Raw genomic sequence first — 21,127 nt, forward strand, 5'->3', positions numbered from 1 at the left:
GTTGATTGTAAATGATTAAAATTTTATGTCAAATAATAATACATTGCATCAACTGTACTAAATAAAAATAAATCTAAAAAAGTTTAAAATGAAGGTTGGCGTTGACCGTTTGACGTTTCTTGATATTTTATACCCATTGTCATTATTGTCATTATCAATTGTTATTTATGTGTACAAGAATACATATTTCTTCTGTCATATCTACGTTAAGTACATTGTGTTAGTTTTGGTAGAGCTTTTGTTACTTTCGTTCAAAATGCCACATCAGTTTTCGACCACAGAATATGCAGACATAATATTTGTTTATGGATTCTGTAATGGGAATGGTAGGGCTGCTAGTAGAGAATATCGCAGGAGATTTCCTAATCGTCGAACTCCCAGTCATCCAACGTTTGGGTCAGTTTTTAATTATTTGCGAGAAAATGGCACTTTTCCTAGTGGAACAACAGAGCGACATGTAGATGAAGCTCAGGAAGATGACATTATGGACGCCGTTACTATGAACCCTACAATAAGCACTAGACAAGTAAGTCGAGAACTCAATGTTACTCAATCAAAAGTAAGTAGAGTCTTACAAAAAAATAATCTATACCCATATCACATTCAAATGGTTCAGCGACTACATGCTGGAGATGAGATCGATAAGTTGGAATTTTGTAGATGGATTAACAATAATCGACCAACGCTACACAGGACACTATTTACAGATGAAGCCCAATTTACCAGAGACGGTATAAATAATTCACGAAATTCACATGTGTGGGCAGAAGAAAATTCCCATGCTATTCGAGAACGTCGTTCTCAGTTAAGGTTTTCGGTTAACGTGTGGATTGGTGTCATAAATAACCAATTAGTAGGTCCTCACTTTTTTGATGGTCATTTAACAGGGCAGGTCTATTTGAACTTTATACAAAATATTTTGCCGAATTTGCTTGCCAACGCGAACGTTGCTATCCGAGGGATGTATTTTCAGCATGATGGGGCACCCCCACACTTTTTACTGGCAGTGAGACAACATCTCAATAATGTTTATGGCAACAGGTGGATAGGACGTGCAGGTCCTATTTCGTGGCCTTCAAGATCCCCTGATTTCAATCCCGTTCATTACCATATTTGGGGACGATTGAAGCAACTAGTTTACGCAGTGAATATTAATAACCGACAACAATTAATTGATAGAATTATACATTGTTGTAATACTATTAGAAACGATCCCCAGAGTATCCGTAATTCAATACGTCAATTAACAATTCGGCAACAAAAATGTGTACAGGCTGCAGGGTTCCATTTCGAAAATCTATTTTGAATTATTTTATTTTGTTACCATTATTGTATCTTTTCCAGTTCTAATTTATGGGTTTATCATAACTATGTACATATTTTTAGTTTTTTTTTAAATTGTTCTTCGTTATTGTTAGTAGTTACTGTTTTTTGTTGTGCAGTGACTCAGTTTATCATTTCAATTAAAATGTTTGAAATTTATAACATTTGTTTAAAATAATTACCTTATAATTTGATACTTCATTATGGTTGTTCTATTTTTGGTAAGATTTGATCGTTCACTAAAAATTTAATAAAAGTGCGACAACATTGTCGCATATGTCGTTTTCATTGGTTATTTATGTCGTTTGAAAATCACTTATTGCATTTTAAAAAAATATATATACAGGGTGTAATATTTAATACGAATCCCTAAATTAATTTTTCCAAAGCCAGTCCTGGAATTTTTTAGTTTAGCTAATACCAGTCGAATGCTTGATAGTAGTGTACTGTATCATGCAAAAATTAAAAAAAATCAAATGAGCCATATAAACACTACAGTAAAATGAAATAAATGGTCAATTACACAAATCACCCTGTTAATTAATAAAGAAGAGGAGTTGACATTTTTTAGTGGCCACATGATATGCTCCCTGAGGGACTCTACATATGGTAGAAGTATGTAAAGTTCCTCATGACTCACCCTGTATAAAGAAAAGTCAACCAATTTCGTTTCCTTGTAATTTTTCTTGTGTACCAGACCATTACTACGACGTCGTCATTTGAACGGCTCGTCATCTTGAACGTTACTGATCGCAAATTAGTCGCGTTGGTGGAAGAAAGACAAACGATGAGATTTATAGGCGATAGTTGCATCGCAGTCGAGTTGTAGTTGCGTTGTCAGCCTCATCACAGTCAGCCTTATTGTCATATTTATTAAGGATGTATCCAATATGCTGCACACCGAAATGATGGAATTATTGTTGTTAAATTTAATATACCTAGCTGAATATCCTTGATATATTTTATTTTAAACGTCAATCAAATATTTCAAAGTGTCTTTGGTAGTCAATTACCGCAGGATATAATGCTTAAAATGTCAAAGGTCACACAAGGCCATAGCTTCAGAACTCTGAATTTTAAAATCTCAGTATTAAAGGAATAACATCTTGTTATTGATACTTCTGTGTAATTCTTCAGAAATTATACACCCGATGTATATATAATATTACAAACAACTTTACTAAATTTTATTAAAGTCTGGAAAATTGGACCCAGACTAATTAAGCCTTCGTACGTATACTCCAGGTTTTAACTAACTTTCGTAATTAATTATGCGCCTTAGGTAAAACTCTTTGAGTATTGTTAATTTATAAACAGAGAATTATAATAACTTACGTCCAAAAGATGGATTGAAATATAAATAGATGAATTTCTAAACAAAAACCTGACAAGAGGAAATATTGTGTAGATAGGGATAATCCGGGAATATTTAGACATTTCAATGTAAGCACAACGAAATTAACTTGAAAGCGGTATAATATTTTCTTCATAAATTATATTTTACATGTTTGTTCCGAACTAAAAAATAAAATTTTTGAAATGGGGGCCCGATCACATTTTGTGACATAAAATATAAATTTGTAATAAATAACATATTTTACACAATTATGTAGTTAAAGTGTGTCTTCAGGTACCAGAAAACAGATATTGAGTATTTAACAAAAATTACGTAAGGACAGAAATAGACATTTTTCAAAATGTGCAAATACCTCGTGTTTCAAGAAAGGGTGGGTAAAATGGGGTACATGGAAATATTAGGTCATTTTTTTAATTAAACATGTAATGTAGTATTGAACATTATTATACAGTAGGTTCAGTATGACAGTATGAACAGTATTAAAAAATAAAAATCAAACTGTTAACAAAAATCGCATAAAAAGTGTCATCATCATCTTCACAGCTTGAACAAGCTTCCTAATCGAAAGACTTTTTGTACATCTCGTTGCAAAAAATGCAAGCTTCTTCGTCTTCTTCTTCCTCGTCTTCATTAGAGGACGTTTCAGAATCTTCAGCCTGGCACTTTTTATTTTTACGCTTATTTTGGATAGACAAACCATTGTTTTGTTTCATTTTCTTGGGCAGTAGCAGGACTAATTCTCTAGTCTTTCTTTTCTTTAATAAATTATCACTGGAAGTCGCAGATTTTTTATTATTGTTGAAAAGGTCTTTTTTGTGTTTACCTTCTTGTTTCTCTTGGCGCTCCTGTTCTTCGGCCTCTAGTTTAGCCTTGTATGGTGACGATGTTAATACGACAGTCTTACCTTTCCTCTTGATACTATTCCTTTTTACACGCTCCTTTTCTTGAGGTGGGGGCATCAAAATTTTTGGTGAAAGCAGAAAAGCTGATTTAGGTGGCATAGTCCATGTTGTAGGTGACCTGTTAAAGTAGAGGGCTCAGGAGAAGTTTCTTTATAAGACTCAGGAAAAGCGTCGTTAGAAGGCACAGTTCCACTTGAAAAAGTAGAATGTTCTGTTCTATTGTTTGTGGTGTTGGTGGTAGTGGCGCATGATATCTGCTGCTCAGAATTGTGGTTTGGTTGTTCTGTGGTATCTGACGGGGCAAACACGTAATCAGGAAATACATCTCTATTGAAAGGATATATACCTGTTTTTTCAAATTCCTTCACTGCGGTTTGAAAATGAGCTGCTCTTGAAAAAGCAACATTGACTAGTTGTCCAATTTGATAAATTGTAACACCCCTGCCAGGGTGATTAAGCAACAATTTTTTAACCTCTTATGCATAAAATGTATTAAGTAGTGCCATAAATGAGACATCAAGCGGTTGTAATCGATGTGTGGTGTGTGGTGGAAAACATAATAATATAACGTTATTTTCCCGATCAAGATGAAGGAGTTCTAAACTTTTGGTATGGGAACTGTGACCATCAAGAATAAGCAGCACTGGTTTTTGAGGTCCAGGATTAGAAAACTCAATAAACTTTTTAAACCATACAATAAAGTTTTCTTGGGTAATCCAACCAGTCTCATAATACACTGCAGATGACCCTGGTGGGGCACCATCTATTAGAGCGGATTTGCTTTCTTACGGGGAAATACAAACATCCCTGGCATAAAATTACACCTCGTTCTGCTGAGAACAAACAACCCGCTTACTTTTTACCACGCAGAGCAAGGATTCTGGAAGGCTTGTTAGGTACCGTCATAATTCCGGTCTTATCTACGTTGTAGATATCATTGGGTGATAAATTGTGTTGCGTATATAAAGATTCAAGCAAATCAAAAAAATTCTTTACTGCTGCTCGATTAAAACCTTTTGCTCTTGCCAGTGAAGTTTTTCAGGATTACGTAATGCTAATTGGGGATGCCGCCTTGAAAAGCCACAAAGTCAATGTTTACCAGCCATTTTCTTATCTTCATTAAATACTAGTTTTCTTAAATCTGTTAAGCTAAGGCCAAACAATCTTTCTTCTAAATATAAACTATAATCCATAAGTTCATTTTCTTGCGCTTTGGAAAACACAGTCTTAAATCTACCCAATCTTTTTTCTGCAGCTTCTTTCGAACTCAATCCTTTTTCTCGAGCTTCTTTTACTTTGCGCTCCAAAGTAGTTTGTGGAATAGCGTACAGCTTCGATGCTTTTCTGTAACCCATGTTGTCTTCTAACACTTCTTACACCCTACTGGGTTTCCTGAAACGTTTTGCACACAAGAAAACTACGAATTCTGTAACTTATTTTACGTCGATTTGATATAAATCAAATCGAAAAGTACTTCCTAGAGAACTAGAGCTCTTTAAAGATGGCACCTTAACATCAGTTTATCTACAAAACAGTTGTCTTTCTATATACTTATTTGGTGGAATGTACCGAATTGTTGAGAGTGAATACGTTTTTTAATTGCAATCATAAGCGACTCGTGGAGGAAGGTCATTGGGGCTTTTTATTCATAACGTTTTTGGATTTCAAAATTTCATTATTTTGACATATCATTTAACACGATGCTCTTATCTGTGTCTCTGTGACTAACCATTTTCCATTGACGTACAAATTCATTTCTAATTGTGAAGTGAAACTATGGAAAATAAACAAAATAACTTTGACAAAAATGTAATACATACAATTATTAATACATACGGAAATACAATAAAACGAAAGAATTTATGTCAGAGTGGTAATGAAACTCTATTTTTTTTCAGATTGGATCCAAAGAAGTTTAAGCTCATTAATGTAAGTATTAATTTATTGACTAAAATTTACGTTAGCAAATAAGCTAGTATTGGTAAAATTGATCTCCTTTTTTAAATTGGATATTCTCTCTTTAAATCGTACTTTAACTAAAAAGTGATCACTATCTATGTCTGCGCCTCTAAAAGACCTAACATCTAATAAGTTGGTCTTAAAAAGATCTATTTATTATCATTAGTTATAATTGGTTTCAAATGAGTGTAGAGTAATAAATCATGAAGTGTCATAAAATTTGCCTGAATTTCGGTGTCTTCATGGGCGTAGGCCAATGGACGGATGTCAACTTCGTCGTCAAAAATTGATGTACCTCAAAATATCATATTTTGGATATTTTGTGATAACCAATTTTATTTAATTTTTCGATTAACTTATTCTTCAAACTCGTATTCCATTATATGGTCATTAAAGCTAATTACATTTTTATTTATAAAAACAAATTCACTTCCTTACTGAACGAATAAAAGCATTAGAAGAAACTGATAAGGGTATGACGCACCTCCTAATATTACTAAGAACTAAAATAAATCAACATGAAGACTAATAACGCGTAATGAGGTTTTACTTACACTTTCATTATAATCCCTCTTTTATTTTATTATTATCATTCGACATTCGACATTCGAGTTAGTAATTGTTACTACACCAATTAAACGTACAGTAATATTGTGATATAGAAATAGTGAAAAAGTTATAAAATGGCGACATTTACTCCAAAGAAAAGAGGTGTAAAAAATTCTCCGCTATCTGTTAGTGAAAAAGTTATAATTTTAAATGTATATGATTGCATAAAACACGATCACCCTAGTTTGTCTGTGCAAGAAAGTGTTGAGCGATGTGCCCGAATGACTGGAATTGGACAGTCCACGATTTTTAAATTATTGCGAGAAAGAAAGATATCAGGCCAGTTAAGTCCATGCAAGAGAAAATCAGGAAGACCAATAAAAATCTTAGGTGAAGACACCAAACGTGACATTCGAAATAAAGTTCATTCGTTTTATTTTAAAAAGGAAATACCCACCCTTGACAAAATACTAATGGAGATAAGCAAAGATAACGATATTCCTTTGATATCCAGAAAACTTTTATGGAAAACTTTAAAAAGTATGAATTTTTCCTGGGAAAAGCACAATCGAAAGGCACTATTACTGGAAAGTGATGAAATCATTTGCTGGAGACGAAAATATTTGAGAACTATAAAACAGTACCGCAGAGAGCACAAGAAAATTTTTTATCTTGATGAGACGTGGATAAACGAAGGTTATAAAGTCCAAAAAATGTGGCAAGATAAAAATGTAACAAGTGCTCGCCAAGCTTTCATAGAAGGCCTTTCGACGGGTATTAAAGTGCCTTCGGGAAAAGGGAAGAGGCTTATAATTGCTCACATTGGAAGTGAAGAAGGATTTTTAAAAATGAGGACATGAATTCGGATGTCTTCGAAGACTACTTCGGGGAAATGTTAAAATTTCTTCCAGCTGATTCGGTCGTGGTTATGGATAATGCAAGCTACCATTCAAGGCGCATAGAGAAGGTACCAACTTCAGCTTGGAGAAAGCAAGAAATTATTAACTGGCTGTCAAATAAAGGTATTCAGTTTGAGACGAATTCAATAAAGAAGGAACTACTAGCCGTAGTAAAACAACATAAATCTCGCTTCATAAAATATGCCGTAAAAGATGTAGCAGAAAAGTATAAAGTAACTGTGCTACGCCTACCGCCATATCATTGCGAATTAAATCCCATAGAACTTATATGGGCACAAGTTAAAGGATATGTTGCAAGGCACAATACCACATTTAAAATGAAAGATGTCAAGGTATTGTTTGATCAAGCCATTATGGAAATCACATCAGAAAACTGGCAAAAAGCAATCCAGCATGTTTTAAAAGAGGAAGATAAAATGTGGGAACTGGACAACTTGGTCGATCAGGTGGTTGACCCTATAATTATAACACCAGGGGATGATGACAGTTCTTCGGATGAAGACTATAGTGATGTAGAATTGTAATAACGTATCCAGTAAAGTTTTTGTAGTTTTTGTGAATAAATTGATTTAAACTCCCCACAAGTGTTTCAATATGTAAAGTTCATTCGTGTGTGTTTGTGAGTATTTCCCGATTTCGGTTCGTATATATTTTATTGTTACATTTTATATTTTTTTAACAACACTGTTCTGCTGTATTACATTTTTATTTCCTTTAATATGATTTTTAAGAATGCATATTCTTTTGTCAATTAACCCACTAGCGCGCCTCTGGCTCAGTGTTTATCTGTCGATAACAATGGACTAATCCCTTAAAACAGGGTGATACCTACCTGCTCTTTATGAAACGACAGAATTTTGCAATGCGGACGGAATTTATTGACGGATTATTGACGGATTACCCTGTAGCGCTTTTGAATACTTCATGAGATTTTATTACTCTACACTCATTAGAAATAGATTATAGTATTTGTTATCATTAGAGTCTCTCTTTTCAGATGGTGAGCGAAAATATATTTTCTCTTCCGACTTTGGTATTAAAGTCTCCTGCTATTATTTTGATGTCATTTTTTGGGCACTCATCGTACTCCCGGTCTAGTGCCTCATAGAACATGTCTTTTTCATCATCCTCTTTTTCTTCCGTTGGATCGTGGATGCTAATAATGCTAATATTAGCGAACTTCCCTTTAAGTCTTATTCGACATATCCTATGATCAATAGTTTTGAAATCGATTACACTATGTTTGACCTTGCTGCTTACAATAAATCCGGTACCAAATTCGTGTTGGGTAGGATGTCCACTGTAGTAAATATTGCAGTTATTTTTTTCCAGGATGCCTGAGCTAGTCCACCTCATTTCCTGTAAAGCAATGATAACTGCTTTGGCTTCATTCATTTCTTGTATGAACAGAGCCGTGGCTCCAGGCTGATAATGGCTTCTTACGTTCCACGTGTAAATTTTTAAATCATTATTCTTATTTCGAGTTCGTCGTATGTTAGACAGTCCGGTTTCTTTCTTTGTAGCTCCCATACCAAAAGGTTTTTTACAGGGTTAGTTAGTTAACCCAACGCCAAAATCCCTTTTCGGAGGGCCATTTCACCCGCTCTCGTCAATTCCCGACCCAACTTTCCACCCGGGTTAGATACCAGAGTAGAAGAGGCTAATTGGAGTAAACTGGAATCAATTCCATGTTTTCGCATTCTACCCCTTTATCCCCCGTATCAATAGAGTGTTGTGACTCATTTCAGCATCCTTGCTTACACTCGTGCTGATACAAATTCAAATTCGGAAAGTCCAACGAATGTCTCCTAAAACTTGACCACTGCAGTGGTTAGCGTACAGAGGTGCCACAGTACTGTGTCAGTACATTTCTCGCACCTAGCGGTATCAATGCTGTGGAGTAATTCGTCTGCAATTTCCTGCTTTCCGTCTTCACAGAATTTTTCACTCTCCTACAGTTTTTCGTTCTCCTTAGACCACCCAGGAATATATTCTTTGCGCTACCCTCTAGGAATTGTTGCTTCTGCTGATGTTATTATTACTCCTGTCAATTTTTCGTAGTTTGTACTTTTTGGTGGGATCCAACCTAAGCATTTATCAAGATTACTAGATAGTGATAAGTCTATATCACTTTTAATACATACAAAAACCGTATATGAATATAATTCTGTTATGTTTTTTGCAGGATACTATTTTGCCACAAGCTGTCAGTTTTTGGGAAAAGGCCCTGTCCGTTCGCCGAGCAGAAAGTGTGATTCGTCTAACCAGGTATGTGACTGGTAAATACAAAAACAATTTATTTGGATAAAGAAGTTTCCATATGTTGCAGAATAACTCAATTGGTTTTATTTTTATTCTTTTGCCGTGTCCCTAGAGATGTTGGCAATCATAATGGTTATTTTTATTTTTAAATTGCTGCTCTAAACAAATTAATCGATCTGTTCTTTAACGTCATAGTATTGTGACACCGCATATTGACACCACAAGTATATATCCATAATATTTTAAAAGCAGTTTAAAAATAATATTCACAATTACACTCAAAGCTACACGATCTTTTTTATATTTAATTGAATGCAGTTTTATTACTAAAGTATTCTGACTTTTGTCAGATTCTCAACAATCTAGCTACCCAAATAACAGGGCATAATAGACAAGCGAGTAAAACCGCAGTTTTATGGCTTGTCGGTAAAGTTCGCGAGTGTTTCATTACTAGAGACTGGAAAATATGCACTAAAAATCTCTAAAATATGCATGCAATATGCATTTTAAAACAGTAATATGCAGATATGCTTTCATAATTGAGATATATGCAATTATTTTTATAAAAATAATTTTAATCTTTTATTTAAATACAGTGTGGTTTTATTTTAATAAAAATTGTATTATTATTTTTTGGTATATTTTCTAAACTTGAGGTATTGTGACAAATAAAAACGCAAAATGTACAATATCTTGAAATATTTTATTTTGACTACAAGATAAATAACAATACAGTAAAATAAATTTACATATTTTTATTGTTACAATAAATAATCATATATTCATTCATATTTTCTAAAGTAATATGTCTCCTATCTGTTAATATTTGTTTATATAAAGAGGAAGGTCTCACAAAACTTTGTCATTAGAGACGGATCCATATTAATATTTTCATCAAAGTTTCCAATATTGATTATATTATTCCTGACAGAAATGTTTAAAAAACAAAACGAAGAACCTTTACCAGAAACGCCAAATATAATAACTGAGGAAAATACCGAAATCTCCCAAAACGATGTGAAAGAAGGAATAAACAAATTAAAAAACATAAAGTCACCAGGAGAAGATCAAATACCAAATGAACTCTTAAAATATGGAGGTGATCACCTTGTACAACAACTGCAACTTCTTATTAATAAAATAATCACCACGAACACAATACCAGATGAATGGAGGAGAGTGATCATGGTGATGTTCTTCAAAAAAGGAGATAAGAAAGACCCCAATAATTATCGAGCAATAAATCTATTAAATACAACACTAAAATTGACAACAAGAATAATAGCGACAAAAATAAACGAACGAATATCTCTGCAAGAGGAACAGTAAGGATTTCGGACAGGAAGATCATGCACGGATGCAGTTTTTGTAATCATCATCATCCAGCCTCAAGAGTCCACTGCTGAACATAGGCCTCTTCCTCATGTTTCCAACCCCGTCTATCTTGCGCCGCTCTCATCCAGTTTTTATCGAGTCTTCTTAAATCGTCAGTCCATCTTGTAGGTGGTCGACCGACGCTTCTCTTGTCTTCCCTTGGCCTCCATTCCAATAACCTCTTTGTCCATCGCCCATCTGTCATTCTGGCTATTTGTCCTGCCCATCTCCATTTTAGTCTGGCTATCTTCTCGATGATGTCAGTCACTCCGGTTCTTCTCCTGATGTCTTCGTTGGTTATTCTGTCTCGCAGAGTTATTCCTAACATGGACCGCTCCATTCTTCTCTGCGTGACTCTCAGTTTGGTAGCTGCTGCTTTTGTTAAGGTAAGTGTTTCTGCTCCGTACGTCAAGACTGGGAGGACGCACTGATCAAATACCTTTCTCTTTAGGCATGTGGGCAGCTCACTTTTAAAAGTTTCTCTCAGTTTTCCAAGTGCTGCCCACCCAAGGCCGATTCTTCTCTTCAGTTCATGAGTCTGGTTATCCCTGCCAATCATAATTTCATGTCCCAGGTATTTATATCTATCTACGAGTTCTATTTCTTTTCCACCAATACTGATGTTCTGGTTGGGTACCAAATTGGTCATGATTTTTGTTTTCGAGATATTTATATTTAAACCTACACTTTCTGTAGCCACAACGAGTTCCTGTACCATCTCTCTTGCCATACCTAGATCTTCAGCTATTATAAGTATATCATCGGCGAAACGTAAGTTGTTTAGATATTCTCCATCTATTTTTATTCCCTTTGTCATCCAATCCAAATTCTTAAAAGCATGTTCTAGCACCGTATTAAAAAGTTTAGGTGACATTGGGTCTCCTTGTCTAACCCCCCGTTCTATTTTTATGCGATTACTGTTAGTATGTAATCTGACAGTGGTTGTTGCCTGCAGGTATATTTTGTATAATAATTTAGTATATCTATAATCTAGCCTGCATTCTTTAAGCGCCTGTAATATTTTGCTTAGCTCAACTGTGTCAAAGGCTTTGTGAAAATCGATAAATATTAGAACTAGAGGTTTATTGTATTCCACTGCTTTCTCTATTAGGGTTTTTATACTTTGTAGATGGTCATTTGTTCCGTAACTTTTTCGGAATCCTGCCTGTTCCCTTGGTTGATAAGTCTCTTTTTTTAAGTTTTTGTAATAAGACAAATAAAAGAAAAGTCGCTGAAATACAACAAACCAGCATATATGTGTCTGATAGATTTGAAGAAAGCGTTTGATAAAGTGAGAATTCGGGACGCGATACATTTATTATATGAAAATGGAATATCACTGGATTTAGTAAAAACCATTGAGAATATATATTATAAAGATAACATAGCTATGGTAAGATGTAAAGGAAAACTATCGCAACCTATCAAATATGAAACTGGCATTAGACAAGGAGATTAGCCCATTAATATTTAATCTGATAATGGATGAAATCATAAAGAAAGTTAAAAAAAAAGGAGAGGATATATAATGGGAGAAAAGGAAATAAGGATAATATGCTACACCGACGACGCCATAATAACAGCCGAAAATGAAGATGACCTACAAAGATTAATTAAAGAATTCGAAGATACGGCGCTCATATACAACATGGAGATCTCAACAGAGAAGACTAAAACGATAGTGATATCAGCGGAACCGAGATGATGTAAACTAGTCGTAAATAACAAAATAATAGAACAAGTGATGGAAACTGAATACTTGGGAATAAAACTGTCAAGCTACGGAAAATTGAAAGAAGAAGTACAAAAACAAGTGAACATGGCAAACAGAGCAGCAGGATGTCCCAACAACACAATCTGGAGAAACAAATACCTCACAACGGAAACGAAAACCAGGATATATAAATCAACAATAGGACCGATAATGACGTACACAGCGGAAACAAGAGCAGATACGGCGAAAACACAAAGACTACTGGAAACAACAGAAATGAAAGTGTTACGAAAAATAACAAACCAAACTCTAAGAGACAGAGTAAGAAGTGAGAAAATACGAGCGAGATGTGGTATAGAGGAAATAAACGCGTGGACCAAAAGAAGAAAAGTGGAATGGAATCAACACATCGAAAGAATGACAGAAAATAGAATAGTACGAATAGCAAGAGACAAATCGCCAAATGGAAGAAGATCATTGAGACGACCGAGGAAAAGATGGTCAGACAACGTCAATTGAGGCTAAAAACCGAAGTAAAACAGGCATTAAGCCTATTTATAGAGTAGGAAGAAGAAGATTATATTATTTATTTAACTCAATAAAGTTAAATCCTTATTTTTGCTTTATAATGCACTGTAAATAGCACTGCATGTTTCTGGAATAATCCTTCCCAAAGTTTGCCTAGATATGAAAGTAGATATAGCAAGAACATTGAAAATTTCTTTTTTTTTTTAATCAAATACCTTTGGCCAGGTATTTGATTGTAGTTGTTCGTGAGGAGAAATAGCTCGTCTATAAACAGACAACAGAAAGACAACAAAATCATTATTTTTCAGACATTCTCAGATAATTTTTGTCTGGGTAAAAGACCATGCCTGAATCAAAGATAAGAGGTGGTGGATGAAATGGCAAAAAGCTCGGTAAATTTAAATGAAATAGAAAATTTAATAATCTCCAGCGACTACATGCCAAAATTGCATAAGACATTAAGAAGAAAATGGGAAACTATTTGGCTGAAGTTTGTACAAATATCGAAGAATCCATACACGTGCTCATACCCACAACTTCCGCAAAACATCCAACATATATTTAATTATCAAGTTAGTCAATTTTACTCCTCATCTCTAAGCCGTATTAGATTAAACCATGTGACTTTTTCTGCACATTTAGCTAAAATCGGAATGCGTATCAACTCTCTTTGTTCATGCGATAACTACCGCAGACATAAATCATATAATATTTAATTGCGAACTTAATAAATACCCTACAAAAGTGCTAATTGCCAGACTTTAGCAGCAGAATGTAAGTGTACCGCTAAATATTTCACACATACTAAGTTTAACATAAAAACTATTAATGATATTATCATACAGTTTCTTAAAGACTCTAAAATAAATATTTAATATGCCTTAACTTTTAAACTATTTATGCCAAAAAGGTTACCTAATGCCATCCCATCTTTCTGAATACATACACATACTCAGATAATTTCTGTAATCAAGTGCTTCTACTAACAATTCTGCAATTAAACAGAAGTGGAACAATTCCTGCCTTTTCTCTATCCAACTTTTAACCCAAGCTCTATTATTAGTATTTTTCAATATTTCGAGGTGTGCTATGATGAGATAACACAAATCTTTAGACTCCGAGCAAGACATGTTCAATTTTCATTCAAACACGACGGCTGTTTTGCTCGCTAGTCTATTAGCACCGAAGAGCCGCGAGTAAAACCGACGTTCTTTAAAACCGCGGTATAGACTCGTACGTCAATCACCAACTTTATACGTAGATATATTCATATATTTCCTATAAAATATCTTTTGTGCAATGCAAAAGGACCTTAAGATAAAACATTTTTATGTTTTCGTCGCTCAAGCAAATATTTGCACATGTTCACGTATTTACTGAGAGTTTGATTTCGTATCACAGATAAAGACTTACTTTACTTTTTCGTGTCCAAGCGTGATCATGTCACGTCGTGTGAACGTCATGTGAAATGTCAAGTGATCATTTCAAGTGTTCGGCCCAGAATCGGGCATAGTTTATTGCCTTGGTATTGACCTTCCACAGGTCGTCTATCTTGAATGGAAACGGGCATTGGTTGCTGTTGTTGTCCTGTCGTATCATTTTCATCGAGCTGGCCCTATCTTGCTCTGTCATTCTTCACAGCGGCCACGTCCGATCTCATTTGGTTCAGTCTTGCCCATTTCCTCCAGTCGCAGTTCAAACCAGTCGGCGTATTTCGTTTCGGGGGATACCAGTCTGGAGGTTTCACGGGAAGGTTACTGAGAAAACCTTTCCTGGATTTCATCAGCAGGTCGTCGTGTAAGTGCTCTTTCTCACCGAACATCACATGTCTGTCGTCAAATGACTGCCTGAAGCGCTCGGTGTAATCCGTAGTTTGTATTCGCAAGTCGGGTCGGTCGACCACCGCACACTAATATAGTTTCTCCAGTGGCATTGTCTGACAGGGCAGACAGGGCATGCATACTCGCCCGTGGAGAAACTGAGAACCTTGGCTTTAGTTAAGAGGACGTTCGATTGGGCGCCCCATTTAGAGTAGTGCAGTTTGCGAAGTACGTTGTTTCGGAATGCTAGCTTCAGAGCGGTCTTTTGGCAGTGTGTTTTATATGTGAGTATTTTGTCCAGCTTTATTCGTTTCTGTCCATTCCATCTGATCTTTAGCTTTATTTTTGCCTCTCTCGATATTAGGTGGAAAGAACAGACTTGAGTTTTGGTGGGGTTAGACATTAGCAAGTTCCTATCATAGTAAATTGTAAGGTCTCGAAGTACTTCCTCGAACCTGATTTCGACCCCTTCGAAGGTTCTATCCTGTACGGCTAAATCAAGATCGTCAGCATACAGGAAGTGCTCTGCAGTTGAATGATAAGTTGGTCGTTAGTGTAAACGTTAAACAGCATGGGTCCTGCTCTAGGCCATTTTTCTGGTTCTGCCAGCGGCTTTTCTTCCCCTCAAAAGAGACATAGAATCTCCTGTTTTTAAGCAATGACTTTACGACGCTTGTGTATTTTTATCTGCTCCGACCTTTTCAAGGAGTAGTATATGACTGACTGTGTCATACGCTATATCTCAATATCCATGATCTCTCAACACCTCAAACAATAAATAAGGTCAGCGCCCTTTTAAAAAATATTGAGAAACTTCAATTCATTGTTTTGGCGTATGCTTTGTTAAAAAAGATCAGTCATGCCATGACTTCAATGTGTTTTAACGTTCTTCTGAGGATAGACTCTTTCAAGCATGAATGATTTAAGATCTGAGTTTTCATAAAAGACACAGAAAAACGTAAATAAATGCCTGATAGTGAAGTGTGTGGCGATAAAACTCTGACAAGTAGCCTTGGGAGGTTATTGACCGAATGATTGTCGAGCTTAGTAACAGATTTAAGACTTTGGACAACATAAACAGCAAGTTCTGATTTTTGAATGGAGTTCGAATTGAAAGAATGCAAATAAAGATTGGTGCATAAAATAAAAGCAGAAGAATTTACAAGGGTCCATACTGCTGATCTCAACACTGAAGAATTCAAATTTCAAAAATAGAAAGTTTCAACCACCACGGTTTATCAGTTGACGAAAATTAAAAAAAAAAAAAAAGAAACATTTAGACAAATGTTAAGTGTTATTTATAAAAATAAAGTAGAAGAAGGCTACCCTAACATTAGTACTACCCTGATAATGTTTCTCACGCTGTCAATCATAGTGTCATCTGGAGAACGAAGTTATAGCAAACTCAAAATCATCAAAAATTACATGAGAAGTACACTGGGATAGGAGAGAATCTATAATAATTTAAGTATAACATTAATTGAACACAAAACTGCATCTCTTACCAACTTCGACCACATCATCAATACATCTGCAGCTAAGAAATGTGCTAAAAATTGATATTTTCGTTTAAACTCTTTTCTTTTTCATCAATTATGCGATATACTTGTGACGAGTGCACTTGAAATGGTGCAAATTATACTCATTATACTCATTATGGAGCATAGTTTGGAGTAATAATAATTATCGTTTCTAATTTTATGTACGAGTGGAATAAAATCAGTGAATTTTATATATATAATAAAATAATAATATAGATATACATAATAAAATAAATTTTATAACTGTTCATTACAGTAGATTTCAATTACATGTATATTTGGTTTAGCAATAATAATGGAGGTACGTAGCAATAGAAGGGAAACCTCAAAAAAGTGGTATAATTACCTATTACTCAGTATAAATTAATAATTAGATTATTAAATCTTATTATACTGAAATTCACATTCAGATGGCAGCTTTACGGAGATAGACCTGTGCTTTCTATATGTGTTTTCAATGTTTTTAATGGTACGGCTCCTATAAAAGAATCATAACTCACTACAAATTTGATCAGTTCCTGGTGATTTATTATTTTTAAGCTTTCTAATGTCTTGGGTAACCTCTTCAGTGGTAGGTGGTCTTTCGTTTGGGTTGAATAGATTCCAATCATTTTGATCTGCTACGGTGTTATCTGTTTCTTCGATATAATGGCCGTTAAATTTTTCGTCGAAAAATTCAAACCATCGGTTCAAGATTGAGGCCGTATCACTTAGGATATTTCCTTCTGCATCCTTGCAGCTCCCTATTCTTGGCTTAAACTCTTTAATCATTTTGTTTATATTTCTGTAGAACTTTCCAGTTTCGTTTTGATTTCTTAGCTGTTCTGTTTTCTAACTGCTTTTCTTCAAATTGCCTTTTTCCTTCTATAACAGTGTTTCAAAAAGTGTGAACGGTAACAAGTGATGCCTTTTTACTTCATCTGGCAAAAAGTTATACAAACTAACATGTCAACCTAAAACGTTGTGCTCTAATAGCATCTCTAGCTCTTGTATCGTGATCATGGAAGTTGGAGTTTATGTTAAACTTACCTTTGTTGGCATAAATTTCAATCAACGTCTCATATATATCGAGTGAAGTTAAAGGCGTAATACCTAATAAAGGTTTACAGTGTTCACTGTACTCTGTTCTTGCAAGTATCCTCACTACTCTTCTTTGTAGTTTAAAAATTCGATCTGCGTGAGAAGAATTACCCCAAACTCTTATTCCGTACTGTAAATGGCTATGGAATAGTGCAATTAGTGCTTTTTTCTAAAGCCATATTGATTACAGTGAAGTATTTTGTGTTTTTCTAGATAGTCTACCAAACGAACATTTAGAATACTTTCAAAAAATTTTTGCCGAAAATGGGAATGATTGAGATGGGATGATAACTTAAAATTTCATCTAAAGCTCCCTTTTTGAACACTGGTAGCACTTTTGTTACTTTAATACATCTGGGAAAATTCCTTCAGTAAGACAATTATTATAAAGTATAATTAATTTGTCAATAATTATATCGATTGTTTCCACAATTATTTTTTTGTTTAAGAAATAAAAATCCGTGCAGTGTGAATTTTTCAACAGGTAATAAAAATAAAGAGTCGCAAGGAGAGTGTACATCTTTCAAAAAATCTATGATTACATTTTCATTTATGGATTTAAAAGAACTTCTGTTGAAGAAGAACTGTTTAGTTACTGAAGTAAAGTAATTATTGAAAAATCGTTTGATGTATAATTTATAACTTTCCTACTGTTACGGGATATATTTTCTGAATTGGAAAAGAAATTCTCATAAGCCAGTTTTTTCTTTAATGATATTGTTGAATTTATAGTGCTTCTTAAACTTTTTATACTTACTATATTCCTTTGTATAACCAGCAATTATCTTGATTATATATATATATATATATATATATATATATATATATATATATATATATATATATATATATATATATGTATATATATATATATATATAAATATATATATATATATATATATATATATATATATATATATATATATATATATATAGGGTTTTTATCGCGGTTCTCAAAGAATTAGTTTGTAAGCACTTTTTTAAATTATTTTTATTATATCTATTATGAAAGACACATATATATCTAACATAACCAATGCAAAATTTAAAATAAACTATCTTTAAATTAAAATTCTTATGAAACTAATTAAATTATATAGATAATGTAAATTTTAAACAAACTATCTTTAAAATTAAAATTCTTATCACACTAACTAAATTATATTACCAAAATTTTGTACCTTTCTGTCACTGAATGCCTAAATGAAAATGTTCTCCAAAATAAAGATTTTAATCACCACTCAATGTCTTCGTTCTCAGCCTCGGTTATCCTTGTTTCTGTGAAATTACTTTTTCCAATTATCAGCTTCCACCAATTTAAAATATTTTTCTTCTTAACAGCATTTATATTTATTCTTCTTTTCAATATACCAATATCCAATTACCAAATATATTATATAATTTTAATTTTCAATTAATACTTCCTTCCATTATCCAATTACCATTTTTACATAACATAATTTTTAATCTTCAATAATATTATCTTTATACTGTTTCTTAATCTTCATTGAACTTATATTGAACATCTGGACCTTCTGACTGACTATCTTGAACTTATTGAACAATTGACTTCACTAACTAAATGTGTCTATCTTCTAACTAACTTTCTTACTAACTGACTGGCCATTTTGAATCCAAATCATCGAGTATTTATACCTTTTCAATGTTCCAGAACCATCTGGCAAGAAATCTTATTCGATTTGTTCCATTTCCTACATATCTGAATTTTTTGGAATAATCCATTTCGCAAACAGGTTATCTTCGGTGATCTAGAGAATTCCTTACTTTTCTATCGAGAATTTTGTCGACATTTAGGCTTTTCAGATCAGAATATACACTTAAATCAGTAACTATATATAAATTAAACATTTTAAACTAACATATTATTATAACCCCACTTTATATTCCTAATTATTATTTAAAATGTCACTTTCAGAGTATGTATATCTGTCTGTCATTTAAATGTATAGTTGGTTGCCTATGCACATGGCTCACTTAAATATTATAATTATTAAAATAAAACTGTTTACACTTATTATATGCTAATTTCTTAAGAATACCCTCATATAAATAATTTTTATAAAATTCTCTAGTATATAACTTATTAAAACAACGAAATACTTTTAATATCTAATATTATCTAGTATATAACTTATAAATTATTTTTTTTAAACACTATTTTTCTTTCTCCTATAATCATATCATTTCAATATATATATATATATATATATATATATATATATATATATATATTGAAAATAACAAAAAATCTCTACCTAAATCACTACAACAGTTGTATAAGTTTTTGTTACTGTTAAAAAATGTCTAATACCTTAGCCGGGTGAGAATCACGGGAAAACACTTATTTCTGTGGGCTATAATGGCACACGTGTCAGTTAATTCCCGTGATAAAAGCATTTTTAAAAGACAAACTGAATAAATTGGAATCCCAAATCAATCAGAGAAGAAGACGATAAGAAATCAAATTTAGAATGAAATTAAATCCAAGATTATTTTCCCAGAATATATCTTCTTTGTTTGAGTTGTGACCAATATAACAAACAGAAATAAAAATAAATACCAGTGTCATGCTATTTAATCTGATTAATTTATTTTCTTGTTTTATTATTATTCGTATACTTGATATTGAGATTTCACTCCACCGTTGTAGCTATGCAAAATATTGAATGGGGTACCATAGATAATTTAAATTACAGAAAATATTTATTGCAAATAAATACAAATAACTATAAAATAAAAAATAATGCTTTTGTGTATTTATTTGGTTAGCTACTCAAACATATTTGCTTTGTGTTGTATTAACAAAATTTTATAAACATACATGAGAAAAGACGCCTAATTACATTAAAGTTCTGTAATTCAATTGGCCAATAAATTAAATAAATCCTAAAAATTATAGTTTCGCATTTAATTAATAAAGATTCTAACGTCCGCCTATGGTTATCTGGTAAAAAAGTTGACGTTTTTGAATTCTCTAGTTGTTTTTACTTTACTAGCTTACTTTGCTACTCTTCATTTTACCAGAGGTTCTTTTGCAGCTTGATGAATGCAGTATGTAATTGATTTGTACTTCATTTTTGTCTGTCGTCCCTACTATGTCCGGCATTTTTGTAGTCAAACGAAGTTTATACAGGAATTATATTGATTGCTACTTGACACTTCATCTTCATCATTAATTTATCCTTTTTTTTTTGTTTTTTCCGTCGTAGTTTACCATTACTTTCGCTATTATCAAATTCGACATAATTAAAATCTCGAATAAAATTGTCTATCAATTAACTACAAGTTTTGAAATATTACGTTTTTAAATAAATATTACAATATAAAATTACAAAGTAAATTACAATTTCAGTTGGTTAGAACTGCTGCTCTAACACAATTAGTGGAGATGGATACATTTGTATAAATGTGGTAACAATCGAAAAAACAGGAAAGTTTGTTACAGAAAAACTGGTTTATTATTGCATGAGAGATTTCAAATTTGTTAGATTTAATGAGTTAGATCATATTGTATAGGGGGTATGGTCCATGTTGGAGGTAGAGTTTTAGTTGACGCATCGAAGAATTTTGGAAATTGGGGCTATGAGTCGTAAAGTACCTTCGAATCCTCTCGTAGAATGGAGGATCTGTACAATTGTTTTCAATGTAAGTTTCTTTGAAACGCTCCCCAATGGTATGATGATTAGAGGGATGCGACTTTATCGCTTGAATGCTTGATGCTGAATTATTAATGTTCTTTTGAAAAACACTTTTTAAAAAGCACAAACAGTTAAAATA

The 21,127-nt window shown here is 33.3% G+C and overlaps 1 protein-coding gene across 1 annotated transcript in view; it reads left to right on the forward strand.

Annotated features, from left to right (window-relative positions):
• Window positions 1–21,127, forward strand: part of Invadolysin (leishmanolysin-like peptidase, invadolysin) — a 210,284-nt gene that overhangs the window by 121,103 nt on the left and 68,054 nt on the right. Inside the window, exons 3-4 of the mRNA XM_072546245.1 lie at window positions 5,481–5,511; window positions 9,196–9,278. Coding sequence (XP_072402346.1) covers window positions 5,481–5,511; window positions 9,196–9,278 — 114 coding nt within the window. The remainder of the gene's footprint in view (window positions 1–5,480; window positions 5,512–9,195; window positions 9,279–21,127) is intronic.

The sequence above is a fragment of the Diabrotica undecimpunctata genome, chromosome 10 (genome assembly GCF_040954645.1).
Source record: "Diabrotica undecimpunctata isolate CICGRU chromosome 10, icDiaUnde3, whole genome shotgun sequence".
Taxonomy (NCBI): Eukaryota; Metazoa; Arthropoda; class Insecta; order Coleoptera; family Chrysomelidae; genus Diabrotica; species Diabrotica undecimpunctata.